A 19,932-nucleotide genomic window follows, 5' to 3' on the forward strand; every position below is an offset into this window, starting at 1 on the left:
ATAGACACATTTAAAGATAAACACAAAAACACCTTATCAAATCAAAAAAGTAAGAATATTTACTATCAAGTAGGAATTAATCGCATGTCACTATCTCATTCGGAGTTAATCACAAATGTTATTAGGCGGCAGTAGCCATACCATCATAGCATCAGTTGGATCGAGTGCTCATTTGCCACTTCTATTTAAATATATGTGAAGGTTATAAAAAAGCCCAGTGTGGTTCAATTCCGAAGGCACTACCGGCACACTTATTTCTTCTTAATAACATCAATGTTAACCGACGCTGTGTGTAACATTATAAAATAGGGGGACTTGAGACCAGAGGCAGTGTAAGGCGTGGGCGAGGTGGACCGCCCATAGTCTAGCGACCCAAAGGGCCTCGCGCCACTAACGGTCAACGAAAAAAAAAGTCGCCGGATTTAACTCACCAACTGAAATCTATGTGACATTTGTAATTTTGTTCAATCAAATCAACTTTTTAGACTAGAGACCTCCGTCCACTTTCCGCCGACGACCTAAGTCCGCCACTGTTTACATTGTATTGTGGCAGAGGGCCCCGCAAAAAGTATTTTTCCCACATAAAATGTAGGTTTTACGCCGCCACTGCTCGAGACCTATATTGAACAATAAATAAAAAACAAATCAACACTAAGGTATATAATCTCACCTGTCGTTGTTGGAGCGGGCGTGGTCGCCGCGCGTGGCGGGCGGGCGGTACGGCTCCGCGGTGCTGCGGTACTCGCCCTCCTCGCGCCCGCGCCCCGCCTCGTCGCGGACCATTATCCGACCGGAGCCGATGCGGCGGCCCGCTGCACAGAAACATTTTATTATGCACACGTTTAATATAACGACACGGTGAATAGAAACAAATCTTATTTATAAAATTCTCGTGTCACAATGTTAGTTACCGTACTCCTCCGAAACGGCTTTACAGATTTTCACCAAATTTTATATGCATATTCTGTAGATCTGAGAATCGGCTACTATCTATGTATATTTCATACCCCTAAGTGATAAGGGTTGCTCACCCTTAACATTTTTTTTTATTTATATGGCAACACAACGTTTGCCGGGTCAGCTAGTATACATATAATAATATTTAGGTATAATTATAACTTAATCTTATAACAAAACGCAGTGATAGCCCAGTGGTTAAGAAACTCGCATATCACGAGTACCCGTTACATAATAAAATGTTAAGAAACTCGGCCTTTTGATCGAGGGGTCCGAGGTGCAAATCCACCTCTGATTATAAAAATTATGTGCATATTAGAAATTAATTATCACTTGCTAAGCGGTAAAGGAAAACATCGTAAGGAAACCTGCACACCTGAGAGATTTTTATAAAAAACGAAAACTCAATTGTATGTGAAGTACTACTAATCCGCATTTGTACAGCGCGGTACACTATGGCCTAATCCTTCTCATTCTGAGAGGAGATCCGTGCCCAGCAGTGCAACAGTAATGGGTTGATGATGACGATGATGATAACTAGTGAAGCCAGGGATACTAAAATGTACTTAACAACGAAACCTATCGGATTGAAATACCTCATCTTTCGAGATGGAAGGAATTGAAATCTCAACTACAAAATTTGGACATATTTAATGGTATTTTATAATTTGCGTATTACAAGTGAATTGTACGTTGTCATGTTGAAGGAAATAATAGTGAATAGATGTCTCTAAAAAGGTTCTTAAGGTGTGCAAAGTGTAAAAATTCGGCCTTTATGGTGAAGGTAGTAGAACCGCCACATTTATTTCATTACATTTATCCAATAACAGCAGCGTTAAGCGCTGCTGTGTTCTGGTTTGAAGGATGTTGTATGGAAAGCATACTTTTCAGAGACATTCCAGCTTCGTCCTCAGGGGTAGCGGCGCATCTGTGATCAACCTCAAGTAGGACTCTAATCCTATCTAGGATTGATTACAGATGTCCATGGACGGCAATAGCCACTTACCATCTGGCGAAATGCATGCTCTATGGTTATTTCAATACTATAAAAATATAATTTAAATTCAATGAAACAAAAGCACCCCAATAGCGAATATCGTACGTTATGCAGAAAACAAATATTTTGACCCAATCAATACCGGTGCAACTCGCTCTGAAATTTCCTCGGACGCTAAAACGTAAAAGGAAACGCCGACGAAAAATTTTCCAACGATATTGGAAAACACATACGACGAATAAATACAGGTCCGCCGACGAATGAACGTAAAACAATAATGTGTAACTAAAAATGTTACAACAATAAAACAATGAAAGGGCTACAATGATTTTAGCCATTACATTTATGATGGGGTTTTAGTGCGGCAAGAATCCCACATAACCCTACGTCGCCCCCACGACACCGGGTGGGTACCTTTTGAAGGTTTCCCCCTCGTAAACCAAAAAAAAAAAACGGGCTACAAAGAGGCATACATTGTTTATTTTATTTAGGTACAGCGTAAATGTTAACAATTCGAAAAAAAGAAAGAAGTAGAAATTAATATTATTTTGATATTTCTCCTTTCTAGAAAAAGAAAAGAAAGAAGAAAGAACCATTTGCATTTCCCGTTGTAAATTTTGTAATAATAATGCTGCAATTTTCTTTCAAAGAGGCGTAATTGTTTTTATCATATTAGCTTCAGGGCTTAATGGAGTGCACTCCACATCTCCCCTGTTGTAAGGAGAGACCCCTGCCCAGTTAGGGACATGAAAAGGGGCGCAAATGTTGTATCGGTTGTGAAATATTTAATCAAGGTACCAAAATTATTAAGGCTAGACAAGGCAACCTGATTTAAAGTGTTAAAAGATGCTAGAAGCAGTATGGTTTGATTGGGGAGGTACCACCACCACATATATTTCTAGTTTGAAGCAGTTGTTGCGTTTCGGTGAAATGGACTTACATATGCAATCATCTTAATCCTCAGAAGTGGCATGGCATTAGTTATCGGCTTCAGGTAAAACTCCTAAGTGATATGGATTTGGTTACAGATGTCGATGGACAGCAGGATAACTTACCATTAAATAGACTGCTTGCTTTTTTAAAGATAAAAAATAGCAAACGAAAAAGTCATAATTTGATATCTAAAAAAATACTTTTCATTGGACATTTTTCATACAATTCAACTCACACAAGAATGTACTATACCATATTATATTGCCTTGAAACATATTCTACTATATCGCTGACCAATCATATCAAAAGGCATACACACACACGACAACCTTTAAGTAATCGGCAAAATTACCTATACTTTCAAAATCACAAACCACCCCTACAAATCAATCAATATTTACAGACAGGCAGCATACCTAGCCAGAAACAGATGCACAGCTAGTTATAGACATTATTAGTACCTGTAGTACCCTCCAAGCGCGGTGGAAGCCCAACAATTAAGTGGACACGGTCATATCACGGGTATATTTGTTTGTTTTCTGTCTGCCGGGCCGCCGGGATGAAATTCAATATTTGATCGAGGGAGGCTGCACAGAGCCCACCCCCGCGATACTCGTATTTACATGTTAATAGTGTGTATAGTGTAGGTTGTTGTGCGGTGTTTGCTTTGATATCTTTGATTTTGATTCAGTGCGATAGGGACGCTCGGAAAATTAATCTATCTGTCTCTTTCGTAGCTATGTAATTTGGAGGTGGTAGAACCCTTTGTGGTTCGACTCCGGCGGCATCACCGCCACACCTATTACAAAGAGCAATGTTAAACGCTGCTGTGTTTTGGTTTGAAGAGTGTAGTAAGGAGACATACTTTTCGGAGGCGTTCCAGCTTAATTCTCAGGGGAAGCGGCTCATCTGTAGCCAACCTCAGGAAGGAATATCTAATCCTATCTGCGACGTCCATGAGCGGCAAGTAGCCACTTACCATCAGGTGAACTAAATGCTCGTCTGCTACTCCCATATTACATAAAAATATATAACCTTACTGTAAAGCGACAAAACGATAACGTAGGATCTTGCTATAAACACACAAGTAAATACGCAATAACACAACCGTTTGTACTTTGGTCGGCGGCTTTCTACTTATGCGACTACTGTTGTGACAACACCGGATCGGGCCTGGTAGTACGCGGGAGGTGTACCTTACTCAGCGGTTTATTACTTCGGTGGAGGTACGAAGACAATGACGCGGGAAACTACTTCTATTACATTATTTTTTTTATATTTTCTCGGCCTTATTCCCTGTTAAACGCAAGATTGATAAAACTAATTGACACCTTTTTTGCTCAGCCCTTTTACCGCAGATGCTGCTGCGGCAGCGACGCTTGAAAAGATATTTTACAGTAATTTGTCTAATTCTCCTATAACAGAAAATTTGACGCAATGTGTTTTTACTTAGCTTGTTCGACGATATTCTCCTGCAGCGGATGTTTTTGCAACAGCGGCGTTCAAAAAGATATTTTGCCGTATTTTCCTGCATAACAGAAAATGTCACACAATGTGATTTTACTCACCTTTCACGACTGTCTTCAGCTGCGGTGGATATTGTAGCAAAAACGGCGCTCGAAAAAATTAAATACCTTAGTTTTTTTTTTAATTCCTTTCGCTTTTCTTGCGTAAAACAGCAACCTAGATCCAATATGTTTGCACTCACCCTGTTCAGCGGTCTTCTGCTGCGGCGGATGTTGTTGCGACAGCGGGGAATCGGGCCTGGTGCGTGCTAGATGCGGCGGTGGTGCTGCCGCAGCGGGCGCCCCGCAGCCCGACGTGAAGGAGCGCCGCTGCGGCGACAGCACGATGCCGCCGCCGCTCGGCTCGCTCTCCTTGCGCACGCGCTCGCGCGGGTCCGCCGAGCGGCGCTCGCGCTCCCGGTCCCGGTCCCGCTCGCGGCCGTACACGCCCTACGGTGCCAAAGGGAACGTTACATCAATGTTACTTAGAAAAAAGTTTACAGTCTGTTACAATCATACGAATTATATGTGGTTAGATGGCTGTTAAGTTAACCCTAGCAATGACGGACAAGTCGTAATTAAACCTCGCAACGAACCAAACATGAGTAAAGTCGTTTCGTGTATTCAAATTCTGCAAAAAAAATTACTTCAAAGGTAAATAAAATGGTGTCTTTACCAGTTTAAAGCGCCATCTTATTGTATTGCTTTAAAATGAGATTTAAAAAAAAAAACATTTTAATCAAAAAACTGTTTTAATGGTTATGAGTGGTATGTCATATTTTATGAAGCCTCACAACGGTGACGTTGCCATGCAACTCCATATTAACATGTTTGTACATCTGCAATTTACATAATTGTATTTATATTATAATTGTATTACATATTAAACAATGTGAGAGCATAATAGTTATTACCAGGTAATACCTACTTATTGAAATAACCAAAGTAACCATTACCACATTAAGCATAATAAAAATATCTTTGAAAGTATAATTTAAACAGTGCAATATCCGGATACAAAACATAAACAAAGATGACCTTATTCATACAAAATGTATAACTCATTTGAATCTAATGCAGTTTGTATGAATGAGCTCATGAATGAAGTTGTCGTTTATCATACGAAGGAATGATATTACGACTGTATTATGAAACATACAGCATAATATTCTTAAACGCATTATCTACTTTTATAACGGCAGTGTTAAGCGCTGCTGTGTATATTCCGGTTTTGTAAGGGAGAGATTTATCTGCGTCCACAGATTAGTAAAGATTACTCACTCCTAACAAGAAAATGTACCCAGTTTTGAGAATTGAAATAGTTGCGTAAAACAAGTTTTGCCACGTCTCCGTGCTAAAATGTCCTTAAAATATTTGAAATAATTATTTAATATTTATTTATTATGTAAATTACGCAGTATTAGTTATTTATTCGTAAATTTTCTCTAAAAATGTTTTTATTTGTCAAGAATTCAAAAAAAGTACTTACTAATAAGCCATTTGTGGCTTCATTCAATTTCAAGGCGGCGAAGTATCTTTACTAATCTATGTCTGCGTCGTTTAAGCTCAGTCCTCGGAGGTAGCAACGCTTCTGTGGCCAAACTTAAGTAGAACTATTTTGAAAGAGGTTAACATCCATTTACCTTTAGTTGGATTGCATGCTTGTTTCCTATTAATTATAACTTTATGAAAAAAAATATACAAATGTCAGTAGTAATTATTATATAAACGAAAAAAATTATGACAAGGAAAATAATGTTGCCTAACTATGTTCCTCATACAATTTTGAAGAATCCAATGACATCTCATATAATAAAATCCGTCACTCTCTATGGCGGACCATACATACATAATTACATACGATCGAAATACATTAAATTAATTAATTAAAAGGACATGTAATATATTTTCCGTCTAAAATGGCATCACTCACTTTGTTTTCCAAAATGACATAGAGTAGACCAACACCCATAACTGACCGCAGCGAGGTCTAAACAGCTTTTCCTGGACATGAAGAAGTGGACTACTGAACCTTGAAGAATTTATGGAATGATGTAAGGAAGTAAGAGGTTTCTTACCTTATGGTTTTCGTTGGGAGCATCCCCACGAGCCCCTCGATCATCCTCATTCGGTGAATCCGATCGCTTCTTCAGTACTCTGCAGAAAAATAAAAATAATTATTATGATGCTCTTCTAGCCTTATAGTAGAAGAGATAAATATAAGCACACAAGCACTCCGAATATAAACATAAAATCGTCATTTAAATGACCGCCTATGCCAGTGATTAAATGCGGAACATTTCGACTGTTTTGCATCACGGATCGCCAAATTGATTTATTTCATTGTATGTATGGTCCGCATAAAACAGCTAGTCCGCTCTGAATATAGTAATGAATCGCGTCGCCATAGCAAACTGTATGACTACACCTGCTCGCAACAACTTCAGAGCGGACTAGCAGATTGGGGCGGACTATACTAACTATAAACTATACAGGGTAAATTTTTCAAATAGGCTTTCAGGGACAAATCCGAAACTATAAGGATTAGCGAAAAATGCTGAAAGGAGTTACGAGGCCGATTTTGACAAAAACTAAAACTGCATCATTAGTTTTTTTTAAATATCTTTTTCCTTAGCCGGGAATCGAACGAATTCATTTTGAAAAAAAAATACACCTCTATATTATTCCATTATATGATAGTGTCGCTTATAAGGATCAAATTCTGGGAAGTAATGTATGTGGCCCTGAAGGCCCGTTTGAAAAATTCATCATGTATACGGTTAAATTTAAGTTGTACTCACAGCGCGAGCGCCTCGCAGCCGGCAAACGCGTTCTCCAGCCCGCGCTTCACCAGCGGCGAGTTGCGCAGCTTCATCAGTTCGTCGCGCGTGTACGTGAGCGGCCGGCGGGCGGGGCCCATCGCGAGCACCGCGGGGTCGCCGCCGCCGCCGCCGCCGCTCTCGTCGAGACCTAACACAAAGAAAAAATAGATGAGACTAAATTAAAATTGGATCTTTTGTAGACCAGTTTCCCCTCGTAGAAAATTCAACCATAATCATTATCTATAGAAAACGAGATTTGGCATATTTGACCCGATCATAACTTTGGGACGGCTAATCATGAAAAATATGTAATTTTACTAAGTCGAATATGTACATTAGAATATAAAGGTGTTTTTTTTTTTTCAAATGAGCGCGGATTTTGCTGTCACTTAATTCCATATCTGGTTATTAGACGATTGGAAGACGAAATATAAGATTTAGGTACACAAGTCGCATGAAAGTACATTTTTTACATTCTTCTAACTGGCGTATTCAATTACTATTTGTATTAAAATCTGCCTTTGCCGCTAGTTTGCTTGAAATTAGTAATTATGATAAAACCAAAAAACCCGACTACTTCAAAATGATTAACCGAAAAGGCTAGTTTATATGAGTCCCACAATTCAGACTATTTAAAATCCGTTAAGCGTTTGGGTTGAAGGGGTGCCAAAGAATAAGGCATACATATAGTACGCCTCATTGAAATGAAATGAAATGAAATTTATTTATTGCAAGAATGTAGTACACAAAGATAGTTAAAGCAATAGAAGTTCGTACATTCTATGTCATATCATGTAAAGTTCTAAAATTTAGAAAAAAAAACATATTTTTTTTTTGTAACGCTCGAAAATATTACCCTCAGCAGTATGCTAAAAACAGAACAGCAGCCTAAACTCCCTCTTCGGTAAAAATCCGTTAAGTAACGATAGAATTGAAACTACTCTTAACCTAAATAAGCTTAGCCTTAACTAAAGGTAGTTGCTTCGTGCCACCGTAAATCATGGAGGTGAATTTGAATTATACCTTAAAGTGGTATAATATATTTTTTTATTATGAAAACGTGTATATAAAATGATAACACCTATTTCCATGTAGTAACATAGAAAACAAGTATAGGGTGGCACAAAATTAATCACTTTATTTTGTTTTTGAATAACTTTGGTACTGAATAAAAACAGTGATTTTGATTAATAGAAATCTTTACCAGGACTGTAATCCGTAACTTTTTTTTTGACAATGAGAAAATATGATACCTATCAAGTGTATTTCACCAGCGTTAACATAAATTTGCGCCCGATTTTCCACGACTTTCCCGCTGAAAAACTGCATTTTTTTAGGCTTGTTGCTGTCGTTGAGTCATTAGATCCAATTAAAGTCACTGTCTTTTGCGCCGTTCATGCGGGAGGAGTGATTTCCGTATTCTTTTGAAGACGCCATCGGCAATACAGTGACTGTTACTGGCGAACGCTACAGGGTCATGATAAACGTTTTTTTTTTGTACCGGAATTGGATGATCAGGGCTTGATGGACATGTGAATTCAACAAGATAGTACAACCGCACACACAGCACGAACCACAATGGATATTCTGAAAGAAATGTTTCCTGATCGCGCAATCTCCTGTTTTGGCTATTTGGCATGGCCAGCAAGATCACCCGATTTAACCATCCCAGACTTATTTCTGTGGGACTACTTGAAGTCACGGGTCAATCGAGTCAAGAGTCACGGGTCAAGGAGAATATTCAACTGGAATGCGAAGTGTTACCGGCGGAAATCTTAAGGAAAGTCTTGGAAAATATGATAAAACAGGCGCAAATTCGTATCAACGCTGGTGGAAGACACTTGACAGATATCATATTTTCAAATTGTCACAAAAAAAAAAGTTACAGATCCTGGTAATGATTTCCATTATTCAAAATACTTTTTATACAGTACAAAAGTTATTCAAAAACAAAATAGGGTGAATAATTTTGCGCCACCCTGTATATTATTTAAAGCTAGTTACTTACATATAAACATAAAACTTCTCCACTGACATAACGACAGCTTCAGTTCACCTTGCATTATTAGTTAGTACACTCGCAAAGTTAAAAACACAATAATTTAAAAAATATTAAAAAAAATTAAAGCAACTGACACGGATTTTCAATAAAATTGCGTTGCAAAAATAAAGTTACATAAACACACACATATAGTTAAAACATGTCATTAAAATAAAATTCGAAAAAAAACAATCATAAAAATATACAAATAAATTAAAAAAACTAGCAATCTTTCAGTACAATTTGGAAAAAGTAAAACAACAACCTATCACAATGAAAACACGCCCCTTTTCGGAAACCGATCACAGAACACCGTACCGAATTCAATGTACCGATATCCATCAAAGACGAAGCAACAATGCAACGTATAAATTTTGCAAACACACACACTAGCGCACCCCTCATTTTGCATCCGATTCAAAAAACAACTCACTCATACTTGCGGGCTGCCAGCCGTCCCGTTTTCCGGGACGTGTCCCGATTTTTGGCATCTTTTAAATGGTTATTGAGTGGTGTCCTGAATTTATGCGTTCTCTGTTTAAATATTCCGCATATGTGATATTGAATTTAGGAAGCTGATAAATATAGTGAAGACAATTGTATCCCATTCCAAGACAGTTTTCTTAGGACATGTCCTGATATTTGTCATCTTCTGACTAGAATCGTGAATACCTACTGGTGGAGTTGGCATACCTACGTGTTCCAGCATATTGAAAAAACCTCATTTCGAAGACCATTGATGAAACATAAAAAGGAGTATACAGTACAATAAATGAAATATTGTACGTAATATTCTTTCAGTAATAATATATTTGCAACCAAAATAAGATTTATTTTTCAAGATGGTACAACTAAAATGACATGGATTCCAATAAGATTCGAGGTCCCTAAGGAGATTAATAAATAATATAATAAAACCAAGGAAATCAGATGCCTAAGACAGATTTCCTAAATATACAAAAATCAGGGCATAAGATTTTTGTATACATATTTATTAAGTAGTTCTGAGATTTCGCAAATATTGAGAGACAACATGCTACGTCCTATAACTACGCCCTGTTTTAACCAAAATATCCAGACATCCTGATCCTAGCTCCCAAAATATGGACATGGCAACCCTACTCAGACTACATAAATAGCTAGTGTATATGTACCACAAATTTATACACACGCGCAGATTTTCAGTAATGCAACCCATGAAGGGTGAAATGGGGTGTTGAGGTCCATACGTCGATGCATGATCAAAGGTAGTGAGGACGAGTTAATAAATTGGACGCCCTAATCCCGCGTCCAACCCCTCAATTAGGAGATCAGTCTCGCGACCGGATTGTCTTTAATGAAATGGACGTTGGCTGCGCTGTCTGCTTTTGTATTTGGATATCTGTGTATTTCAATATCTGTGTATTGATTAAATTTATACATATGTATGTACATATTTTGTGTTTTTGGGAACAATTAAGGTGATTTTTAGAGTTCCGTACCCAAAGGGTAAAAACGGAACCTTATTAAATAGATAGATAGATAGAACAACTTTACTTTTACAAACTTTTATTTTTGTTTTTTATAATATTTATATATATGTCGGAGAAGGACGGCTCTCATCGACATCATTGATAGAATCTATAGGTTTTGTGGGCGTTGTCATAGGGTAGATGCAGGCACAAATACAGTAATCACAATATTTATTGTTCTTTACATTTATGACTTCGGATTTACAAAATAACTATACTATGCTACTAATATTACTTTACAAACAAAGGATTTGAGCAGCAGGTTCAAGGTAGTGACTACACGCTCCAAAGCACAACGAAATAATGATCCACCTCGATCACTCACATCCGTTCTTATCAAAGTTTCCCCACCGCGCCGCCACATACCTCGAAAGCTATACAATGACTTCGATTGATCAAGTACCAATAACATTACTAAAATACTAAAGTTACAGTATAGCTAAAGTTATATTAAATAACTCTGACTCTTCCTCCGACATATATATTTATTTATTTATCGTTACATCTATCATTACAGGTATTCTTAACGATATTATTACGATAGATATTAAATATACTGACACTTTTGCGTGTCATATAAGTGTAGCAGACGAGCATGCAGTCCACCTGATGGTAGATAGCTACTGCTGCCCATGGACATCTGTAATCAACGCCAGATAAGACTCCTACCTGATGTCTCCCACATATATGCGGCTCCCCGTGAGGACTGAATGCTTTGGATAAGTATATCAGAGGTATTCCAGCATAGGTCCAAGGAAGCAAGGAAGACAACTTTGTCTCCCTTACCACGCAGTAGGCACGTATTTGTTGTTATAGCGGACGCCGTTATACATACTCCGTGAAAACTTCACATGACTATCTATTAGGGTTTATATAGGGTTCCATTTTTAACCTTATGAGACGGAACCCTAACCATTAAAAAACTAACTAGCACTAAACCTGGGTCAAAATTTTGTTTTCACCAAATTTTTAATTTTTAAGAATATTTAAAAAGTGAAATTATAATACACTTTCATAGAACATCAACGATGCACGCGGACACAGTGCCAAATTCTTCAGCCAACAACAAAACGTAAACACGCTGAAAATTAAATACCTACTTCATTGTACTCAATACTCAAAACGAATTGAGCAGCAGTGATAGCCTAGTAGTTAAGAAACTCGGCCTCTTTATCGAGGGGTCCGAGGTTCTAATCCCAGGCACCTCTGATTTTTCAAAGTTATGTGCGTATTAGAAATTAATTATCACTTGCTCAAACGGTGAAGGAAAACATCGTAAGGAAATCTGCATACCTGAGATTTAAAAAAAACTCAGAGGTATGTGAAGTCTACCAATTCGCACTTGGCCAGCGCGGTGGACTATGGCCTAATCCTTTTCATTCTGAGAGGAGACCACTGTCCAGCAGTGGGACATTAAAGGGCTGATGATGATGATAATGATGATAGCCTAGTTAGAAACTCAGTCTCCTAATCGGAGGGTCCGAGGTTGTAAACTCAGGCTCATCTGATTTTTCAAGCTGTGCGTATTAGAAACTAATAATCTCTTGCTTAAACGGTTAAAGAAAACATCGCATAGATGCCAGAGTTCTCAAAAAGTTCTCAAGAGTGTGTGAAATCCACCGATTTGGACTTAGCCAATGTGGTGGATAAAGCCCTAAAACGCATGTTACTCTGGGAGGAGACCCGAGGGGTTTCTACCATCTCTTAAAACAATATTATTTTAATCATACTTTTACTTTTTTTTGCAGGAAATTTAACTTTTTAAGCAAAATATGGCAATTTCAGTTGGTTTTATACAATGGATAAGCGAACAATTAATAAGGGTTTAAGTTTGTTCAACTGTGTATATCGGAATATTTTAATGTTTTAAGGAGGAAATAAAACTTTCCTGAACTATGATGGTTTTTAAAAGGTGGTGGTAGGCCCCCAGTGCGCAATAAGACAGTAATGGGTTGACGACAGCTCACAACAATACATTATACTAAAGGTGGCAGTGAATAAAACACCTAGACCTAGGATAGCATCTAAATTTCAATTAGATTTCTGCTTGGCCGGAAATGGAAACCGGATCCCTCCGCATAAAAAAATATTTTCGTAACCAGTACACCGCGCAGTTTACAAAATCATCTATGTATAGTCCGCGAAAAACTGCTAGACCGCTCTGAATATAGAAAGGAATCGCGTCGCCATAGCAAATTGTATGACTACACCTGCTTGCAACAACTTCAGAGCGGACTAGCAGTTTGGCGCGGACTATACCTATTTAATTTGAACCTTACGTCAAAATATTCAGTAAATTCTAATTCTGTACACAAATATCGTTTAAATAATAATATGAGCTTACGAATTGACAGTAATTATTAGCAACAGACATAAAATTTAATTTTAATACCCAAGGCTCTACTCACATTGGTAACGTGATAGCGATGCGACGGAAATATTTCTCTAAGTAATATTTACTGTAACTGTAGTTTATTTTTCGAATCATTCCTTAAAACAACCGGAACGACTTTGAAGCTTATTAAAAATAATAATAACGAATAGTAACAAATATAATATGAGCTTTTATTTCAAATTAAAGTACTTAATTCACATAAACGGAAACCGTTTTGATAAAATGGTTGAATAGAAAAACACATAATAAAGTGATAGTATTTTAACTACGAAGAAAATAATTTGTTTACCGTAACATGCAATCAGAGCAGATGAAGTCATTATTCGAAATAAATTTTGGACATTAAAAATATCAGTCGATCACGGTTGCATTTATATAGTATATTTACAAATAAATCTCTGTCTTCACTAGCTAAGGCGCAACATTACTTTATATATAAAATTCTCGTGTCAAAATGTTAGTTACCGTACTTTCGAAACGGCTTTACCGATTTTTCACCAACTTTTATATGCATAATCAGTAGGTCTGAGAATCGGCTACTATATATTTTTCATACTCTTAAGTGATAAGGGTTGTTCACCCTTAACATTTTTTTATTTATATGGCAACATGTTTGCCGGGTCAGCTAGTATTATTATAACAAATTCCTAATCGCATCGTCGTCGGCTATCTCCCGTATATGTGGACGCGGCTTAAGGCTTTGTACACAACGACGTTCTGCAATGATGGTAGCGATAAAAGATGCTGTTACAGTAAAGGTTTGTGATCTACTTTTAACGTCATTATACCGTCTATATAAGTACAATATGACAAAACTTTGTGGGTAGCAATGTATAATAGATGATGTAGCATAGATCGTAACTCGAGCTTGGTTTAGCGATCGTGATGTGCTCTCAAAACAATGAAAAAATATATTGCAATTAATTTTTTATCTATAAAAGCCAATTTGGAAAACCATTTTGATGACACTTCTTTGACAGAGGAATAGATATAGCGACGAAGGTTACTTTATGAAAGGAATAAGTTTTTTGAGCTCAAGCCTTTGGGAGGTCGATTAATAAAGCAACAAAATAAATAACAGGCATAAGTACATAAAAACCCACAAACGCATGCACTAGCATCATACAAATCGCATAAAAAACCGTACCGTTCGGAAACGCGATCGGTTATCATTAAAAACTAAGTACAACACTAACGGCCCTGAGCATATTGGTCCGCCGTTCTATTTTTACGGTCCTTGCTATCAGTATCATGTCTGTGTACACGCACACAGCTGCGATGTGCATTTGTGCAAGAGAAATTGAGGATCGAATTTTAAAAACAAATAACACTACCTATATCCTTTTTTTACGGTCCTTGCTATCGGTATCATGTCTGTGTGTTCAATGTGTTCACGCACACCGCTGCGATGTGCATTTGTGCAAAAGAAATTGAGGATCGAATTTTAAAAACAAATAAAAATATATTTTTTTTACGGTCCTTGCTATCGGTATCATGTCTGTGTGTTCAATGTGTTCACGCACACCGCTGCGATGTGCATTTGTGCAAGAGAAATTGAGGATCGAATTTTAAAAGTGAATAAAAAATTTAAAAAAATTATCGGTATTATGTCTGTGTACACGCACACCGCTGTAATGTGCATTTGTGCAAGAGAAATTGAGGTTCGAATTTTAAAAGTCGATAAAAAATACATTTCAATCAATTTTCACGGTCCTTGCTATCGGTATCATGTCTGTATTCATGTACACAACTGCTTCGTGTATTTGTGCAAGAGAAATCGATGATCGAATTTTAAAAGTGAATAAAAAATTAAAAAAAAAAAACAATCCATTTCCACGGTCCTTGCTATGAGTATCATGTCTGTGTATACACATACACCGCTACGTTGTGCATTTGTGCAAGAGAAATTGAGGATCGAATTTTAAAAGTGAATAAAAAAAATCAATCCATTTCCACGGTCCTCGCTATCGGTATCGTGTCTGTGTACACGCACACCGCTGCGATGGGCATTTGTGCAACAGAAATTGAGGATCGAATTTTAAAAAATAATAAAAAATATTTGATTCTATTTTCACGGTAACAAGCGGTATCATGTATGTGTGTTCAGTGTGTACACGAACATGGCCGCAATGTGCTTTTGTACAAGAAAAATTAAGAATCAAATTTGAAAAACGAATCAAAAATAAAATTATTTGACGCAGCCGCGTGCGTGTCCACACATAACACACAAAAACATTACTCTCCGTAGGCGGGTAAAAAATACATGAAAAACGTATAAACCCATCCGTTTTCAGAGTAGATGAAAACACGAAGAGTCCGAACAAACGGATTATGGGATGCACGGACGCGTTTCCTCGCACAGCTATTCCTCCGCGGCACTCCGGCCTCCGTTTTTATTTCTTATTTTTCACGTAGCAACCCCAATGCTTTCAACACCTTTTAAGGGCTATTTGCGAGTTCATATTGATAGTTGTCTAAACTTTACGTTTTAGTTTTAATAATAACTAGTCAAGAAACAGTAAAGTAACAAGTTAAGATAATGTGACAGACAAAATTGATAATTGGTTTTTAAATTTGGTATTCAAGTGTGCACATTTTTATTATTATTGTTATAGGTAGTGGACATTCCAATCCTATCTGTAATTAATTAAAATAATAAGGATAAAAGTTACATTTTCCTATACAAGCCTGGTCAGATCGACAATAATGTTCAAAAGATTAATGTACTTACCTACTATATCCGACTATTTTGTAATTAATTATTTTAATTTGTCATTGATATGTGTACAATGCATTACGTAATAAAGTTATTTCTTTCTTAATCAATAAACAAATAAATTCGCGAGACACTAATAAAACTACTTTCGTGGCCGTAATAAAAACGACGTTAATCATCCTACGAGATAAAAACACTCACGCCAAGACACGCGCTTGGTCCGTTTGGACGGAGGTCCCGCGTGTATCCGCGGCGGCAGCTGTGCCGGGACCCGTCTCAGCGCGCTCTGGTACCGCAGCAGGAAGGCGTGCACCGCGCACTTCACCGGCGACGCGATCCTCTCCTGCGGGGCGATCAACGCGGCCATCTTGCGGGCGCGCCGCTTCGCAGCCCGACTGCCGGCCCTACGACGCCGCCTACGACTCCTCTTCGACACGTCACCGTTAACCTCCTTACTCGCCATCGTACACGCACTAACAACACTAACACAAAGCGACGACAAGATGGCGTCGCACGAACAAAGTTAAAACTATCCTAACTAACGACTAATTACGAATAATTATTAAAACCGTATAAAAAAACCATTAACATTAAAATAAATATAAAATAAACCGTTATTACAATAAATATTTAAAACAATAAACACGAACACAACTAAAACGCTACTTATGCTAGGGGTGTCTGAGAGACGTAAACGACGCGCGCTCCTACGTATGCGACAACCAGCGTCGGGAACTACGTAGCCAGGGAACTGTAGCGATAAGGGTGAAATGGGAAATATACGAAAACGGGAGGAAAACAATCAGTTTCCACCGAAACTATCGCGGGCGTCACGCGGCGAACGGACACGTCTCAAAGACTGGCACAAGATGGCGAACGCGGCCCTTCCTAGATGAACTACCCTCAACATCTCAACATTTTCTCATTCTGTTACTAACTTGACAAAATAAATAATAATCGGAACGGAAAGCGACAGCAGTAGAATGACGTAGAAAAATAGTATTTACAATCAATGGTTCAGAGGTCAAATTAAAATGCACGAGTTTTCATTCGTCCCTTGTGGGGACACGTATACATAAATTTGATATTTAACTTCAGTTTTCGGCAATTTATAAAGTAGACTTACTACTACTACTAGTAAATCTAATGTTAGGTGGTCACTGCCTCCCATGGGTATATTTATTTTGAAGTCTCATATACGTTGCTGTTACTGAGAGTCAATTCAAATAAGAGTTTGTACCTTTCCACACTAGTTATTTTATAACGACCTGCATAGCGGCGCGATAATTTTGAAAAGGAAATGGTTCCGGGTTCGATTCCCGACCAAACAAACATGAAGACAAATTTCTCTTTTTACACACCTCGATTCCTTGTGACATGGATGTGCGAATGATAGACAAAACACCCAGACCCAAAAAAGAAATATAAATTCATTAATCCGATTTCAAACGCATTATGAAATAAATTACTGTGATTACAATCTATGAGAAAATTATTATTTTAATGTGTGTAAAAGACAAAAGATGTTTTGAAAAATGAGATGAAATGAAAGTATGAAAATGAAGACACGGGGTGTTCTTTATATACTTAGTTGTAGCAATGCATCTGTGACTGACAGACAAAACTCAATCCTGTAGGATTGATTACAGATGTCCATAGGTGGCGGTGACTATATACCATGAGGCAGACTGCATGTTCGTTCACAACATAACTTACAGTAAACAAAAAACAAAAAACAAGTGACCAATATTAAAATTGGTATACTGCACCTTTCTACTGAAAGAATACAATAAATGCTTAAATGCATCTCCCATCACCATGCCAAACAGTCGCTAAAAAACTACCCAAACTAGTTTTCCCCCAACATTAATACAATACATGATAAAAGACGGATTACAGCATTGAGCGTTGGTTATTTCTGACCCTCTAGTCAGGCAATACATAATGAAACTGGCCAAAAGGGTCATAATACATAACTGTAAAGATCTTTTCATATCATCTACGTATAAACGGTAAGCGATAAAAGATAATTAAGATACAAATTGAATAAGAACAAAATGCCATAAAGATTATTTTTTTTATGTAATAGAAGTTTGTCGTGTACTAATAATGCTGCTGTGTTCTGATTTGAAAGGTGTGGTAAGGAAGATATATAATACTAGCTCACCCGACAAACGTTGTGTTGCCATATAAATAAAAAAATGTTAAGGGTGAACAACCCTTATCACTTAGGGGCATGAAAAATAGATAGTAGCTGATTCTCAGACCTACTGAATATGCATATAAAATTTGGTGAAAATCAGTAAAGCCATTTTGAAGGAGTATGGTAACTAACATTGTGACACGAGAATTTTATATATAAGATATTACCGAAGCTGTCCAACTAACATGATTCAATACAAATTACATTTTGTTTGATTAAAAATAAGGAATTTGAATTCTGTTTCCTGAGTCAGGAAAACGTCTAAAAAATGAGTATAGATTTGTATTTACTGGTTTTTGAGTATGGACACAGAAGGGCTATAAATGTAAAAACTACTCCTTATAAATAACTCTTTCAAAGTTTTCCACACCACCATTTTGACAATTTATAGCATTTTACAAACTCAAATGAGTTAGCTCCACTAAGTCCTCAAGGAGTATATCTTGTGTTGTAATATGTCATTTGAAAATGAAAATATCATTTCCCAATATCATCTCCAGCTTTCATGTGCATCAAATATATAAGCATGCTACATATAATTGTGAATATTTATAGTATCAATTTAATTATTCACACAATTTGTCACATATGTGTATTATTTTCTATTGTAAAAAGAACAAATTTCTTTACATAATTTAGATAAAATTACTCTCAAACTTAAAACATTTAAACCAGACATAGTAAACACAAAATAGAGTTTAAAATTCTCGTTTATGGCTTAGTTATATGAATGAGTGACATTTGCATTATATTGATGAAAAGCTTACAGCTATGGATGTTTGTGTACGCTTAGGGGAGAATCCACCCTTGACCTTCAGAATCCCTTCCGCGCGCCACCCCTTTGGGTGCTCGGATTGAATTAACTCAAAGGGCTATTATGTGTCAGATGCAATATTAGACTGGCCATTGTACTTTTTTAACGGTTCAAATTTGCAATATTTTTGTTTATATCTGTGGACTATGTAATATTAAGAGTAAATTATTTATTTGGTAATTTATTGCTGAAGTACATATTGAAAGATAGTATCAAAAAAATATTTTATTACATAGTTCTTGTACTACAATACTTCAATGTATTGAAAGTATTTTGTTACTAAAATGTACTTTAATAATTCCTAAATATAAACTTATAGTCTAATAATCCTGTTTAATATTTTAAATAGATCCAGAATTTTTTTGATTGGGGGTAAGTTTTCAAAAAATTTGAAGATGACATGAAGGCTTTTCTTATAAGAAGAAAAATGACGGTCTCCGTAATAAATCTTGAGTTGGTGAAATGATCCTCCTATTACTGAATTTAGTAACCGCTTAAAAAGTAATGCAAGGCCTTATACTTAAGGCACTAAGGGTTTCAGCTCAATATAATCATGTACTCGTGATTATATTGAGCTGAAACCCTTAGTGCCTCTCCCACTTGAATCCACCACTTCTTTCAATTCATCAAGCTTATCACAGTCAACAAAAACATATAGTTACATAGTGGAACAAACCCAGTAATATGTTATCATGATAGGAATACCTTTATCAACGATCTTAAACAACACTGACTCATTTTAGTGGACACATTCTAATCAAATGCACTTTAGTTAGACAGTGGCTACTGGACAAGATAAATTGATTTACACATTAGACGGCAGGGAATAATTTGTATGTTACTTCAAAAATATATATAGCTGTTAAGAGTTTATAAAGAAATATTGTTTTCCTTTACCATTTTTTAATTATAATTTTTTTTTTCAATAAAATATTGTATTTGCTATAATTTTTTTATGACATGGTTTAAAAACAGTAGCATAAATTGTGTTTATGTGCCAAAAGTCTGGATTAAAATCCATAGCATGAACACCTAATT

At 36.9% G+C, this 19,932-nt stretch overlaps 1 protein-coding gene across 1 annotated transcript in view; it reads right to left on the reverse strand.

Moving 5' to 3' along the window:
* The window catches only part of LOC140746111 (uncharacterized), a 35,958-nt gene extending 19,214 nt beyond the window's left edge, over positions 1-16,744 (reverse strand). The window contains exons 1-5 of the mRNA XM_073078121.1: positions 16,079-16,744; positions 7,194-7,362; positions 6,471-6,549; positions 4,596-4,842; positions 671-812 (exon numbers count right to left, since the gene is read on the reverse strand). Coding sequence (XP_072934222.1) covers positions 671-812; positions 4,596-4,842; positions 6,471-6,549; positions 7,194-7,362; positions 16,079-16,340 — 899 coding nt within the window. The 5' untranslated portion in view covers positions 16,341-16,744. The remainder of the gene's footprint in view (positions 1-670; positions 813-4,595; positions 4,843-6,470; positions 6,550-7,193; positions 7,363-16,078) is intronic.
* Between the last annotated feature and the right edge of the window lie 3,188 nt (positions 16,745-19,932).

The sequence above is a fragment of the Epargyreus clarus genome, unplaced genomic scaffold (assembly GCF_041222505.1).
Source record: "Epargyreus clarus isolate Ecla_fem2 unplaced genomic scaffold, WU_Ecla_fem_2.2 ptg000012l, whole genome shotgun sequence".
NCBI lineage: Eukaryota > Metazoa > Arthropoda > Insecta > Lepidoptera > Hesperiidae > Epargyreus > Epargyreus clarus.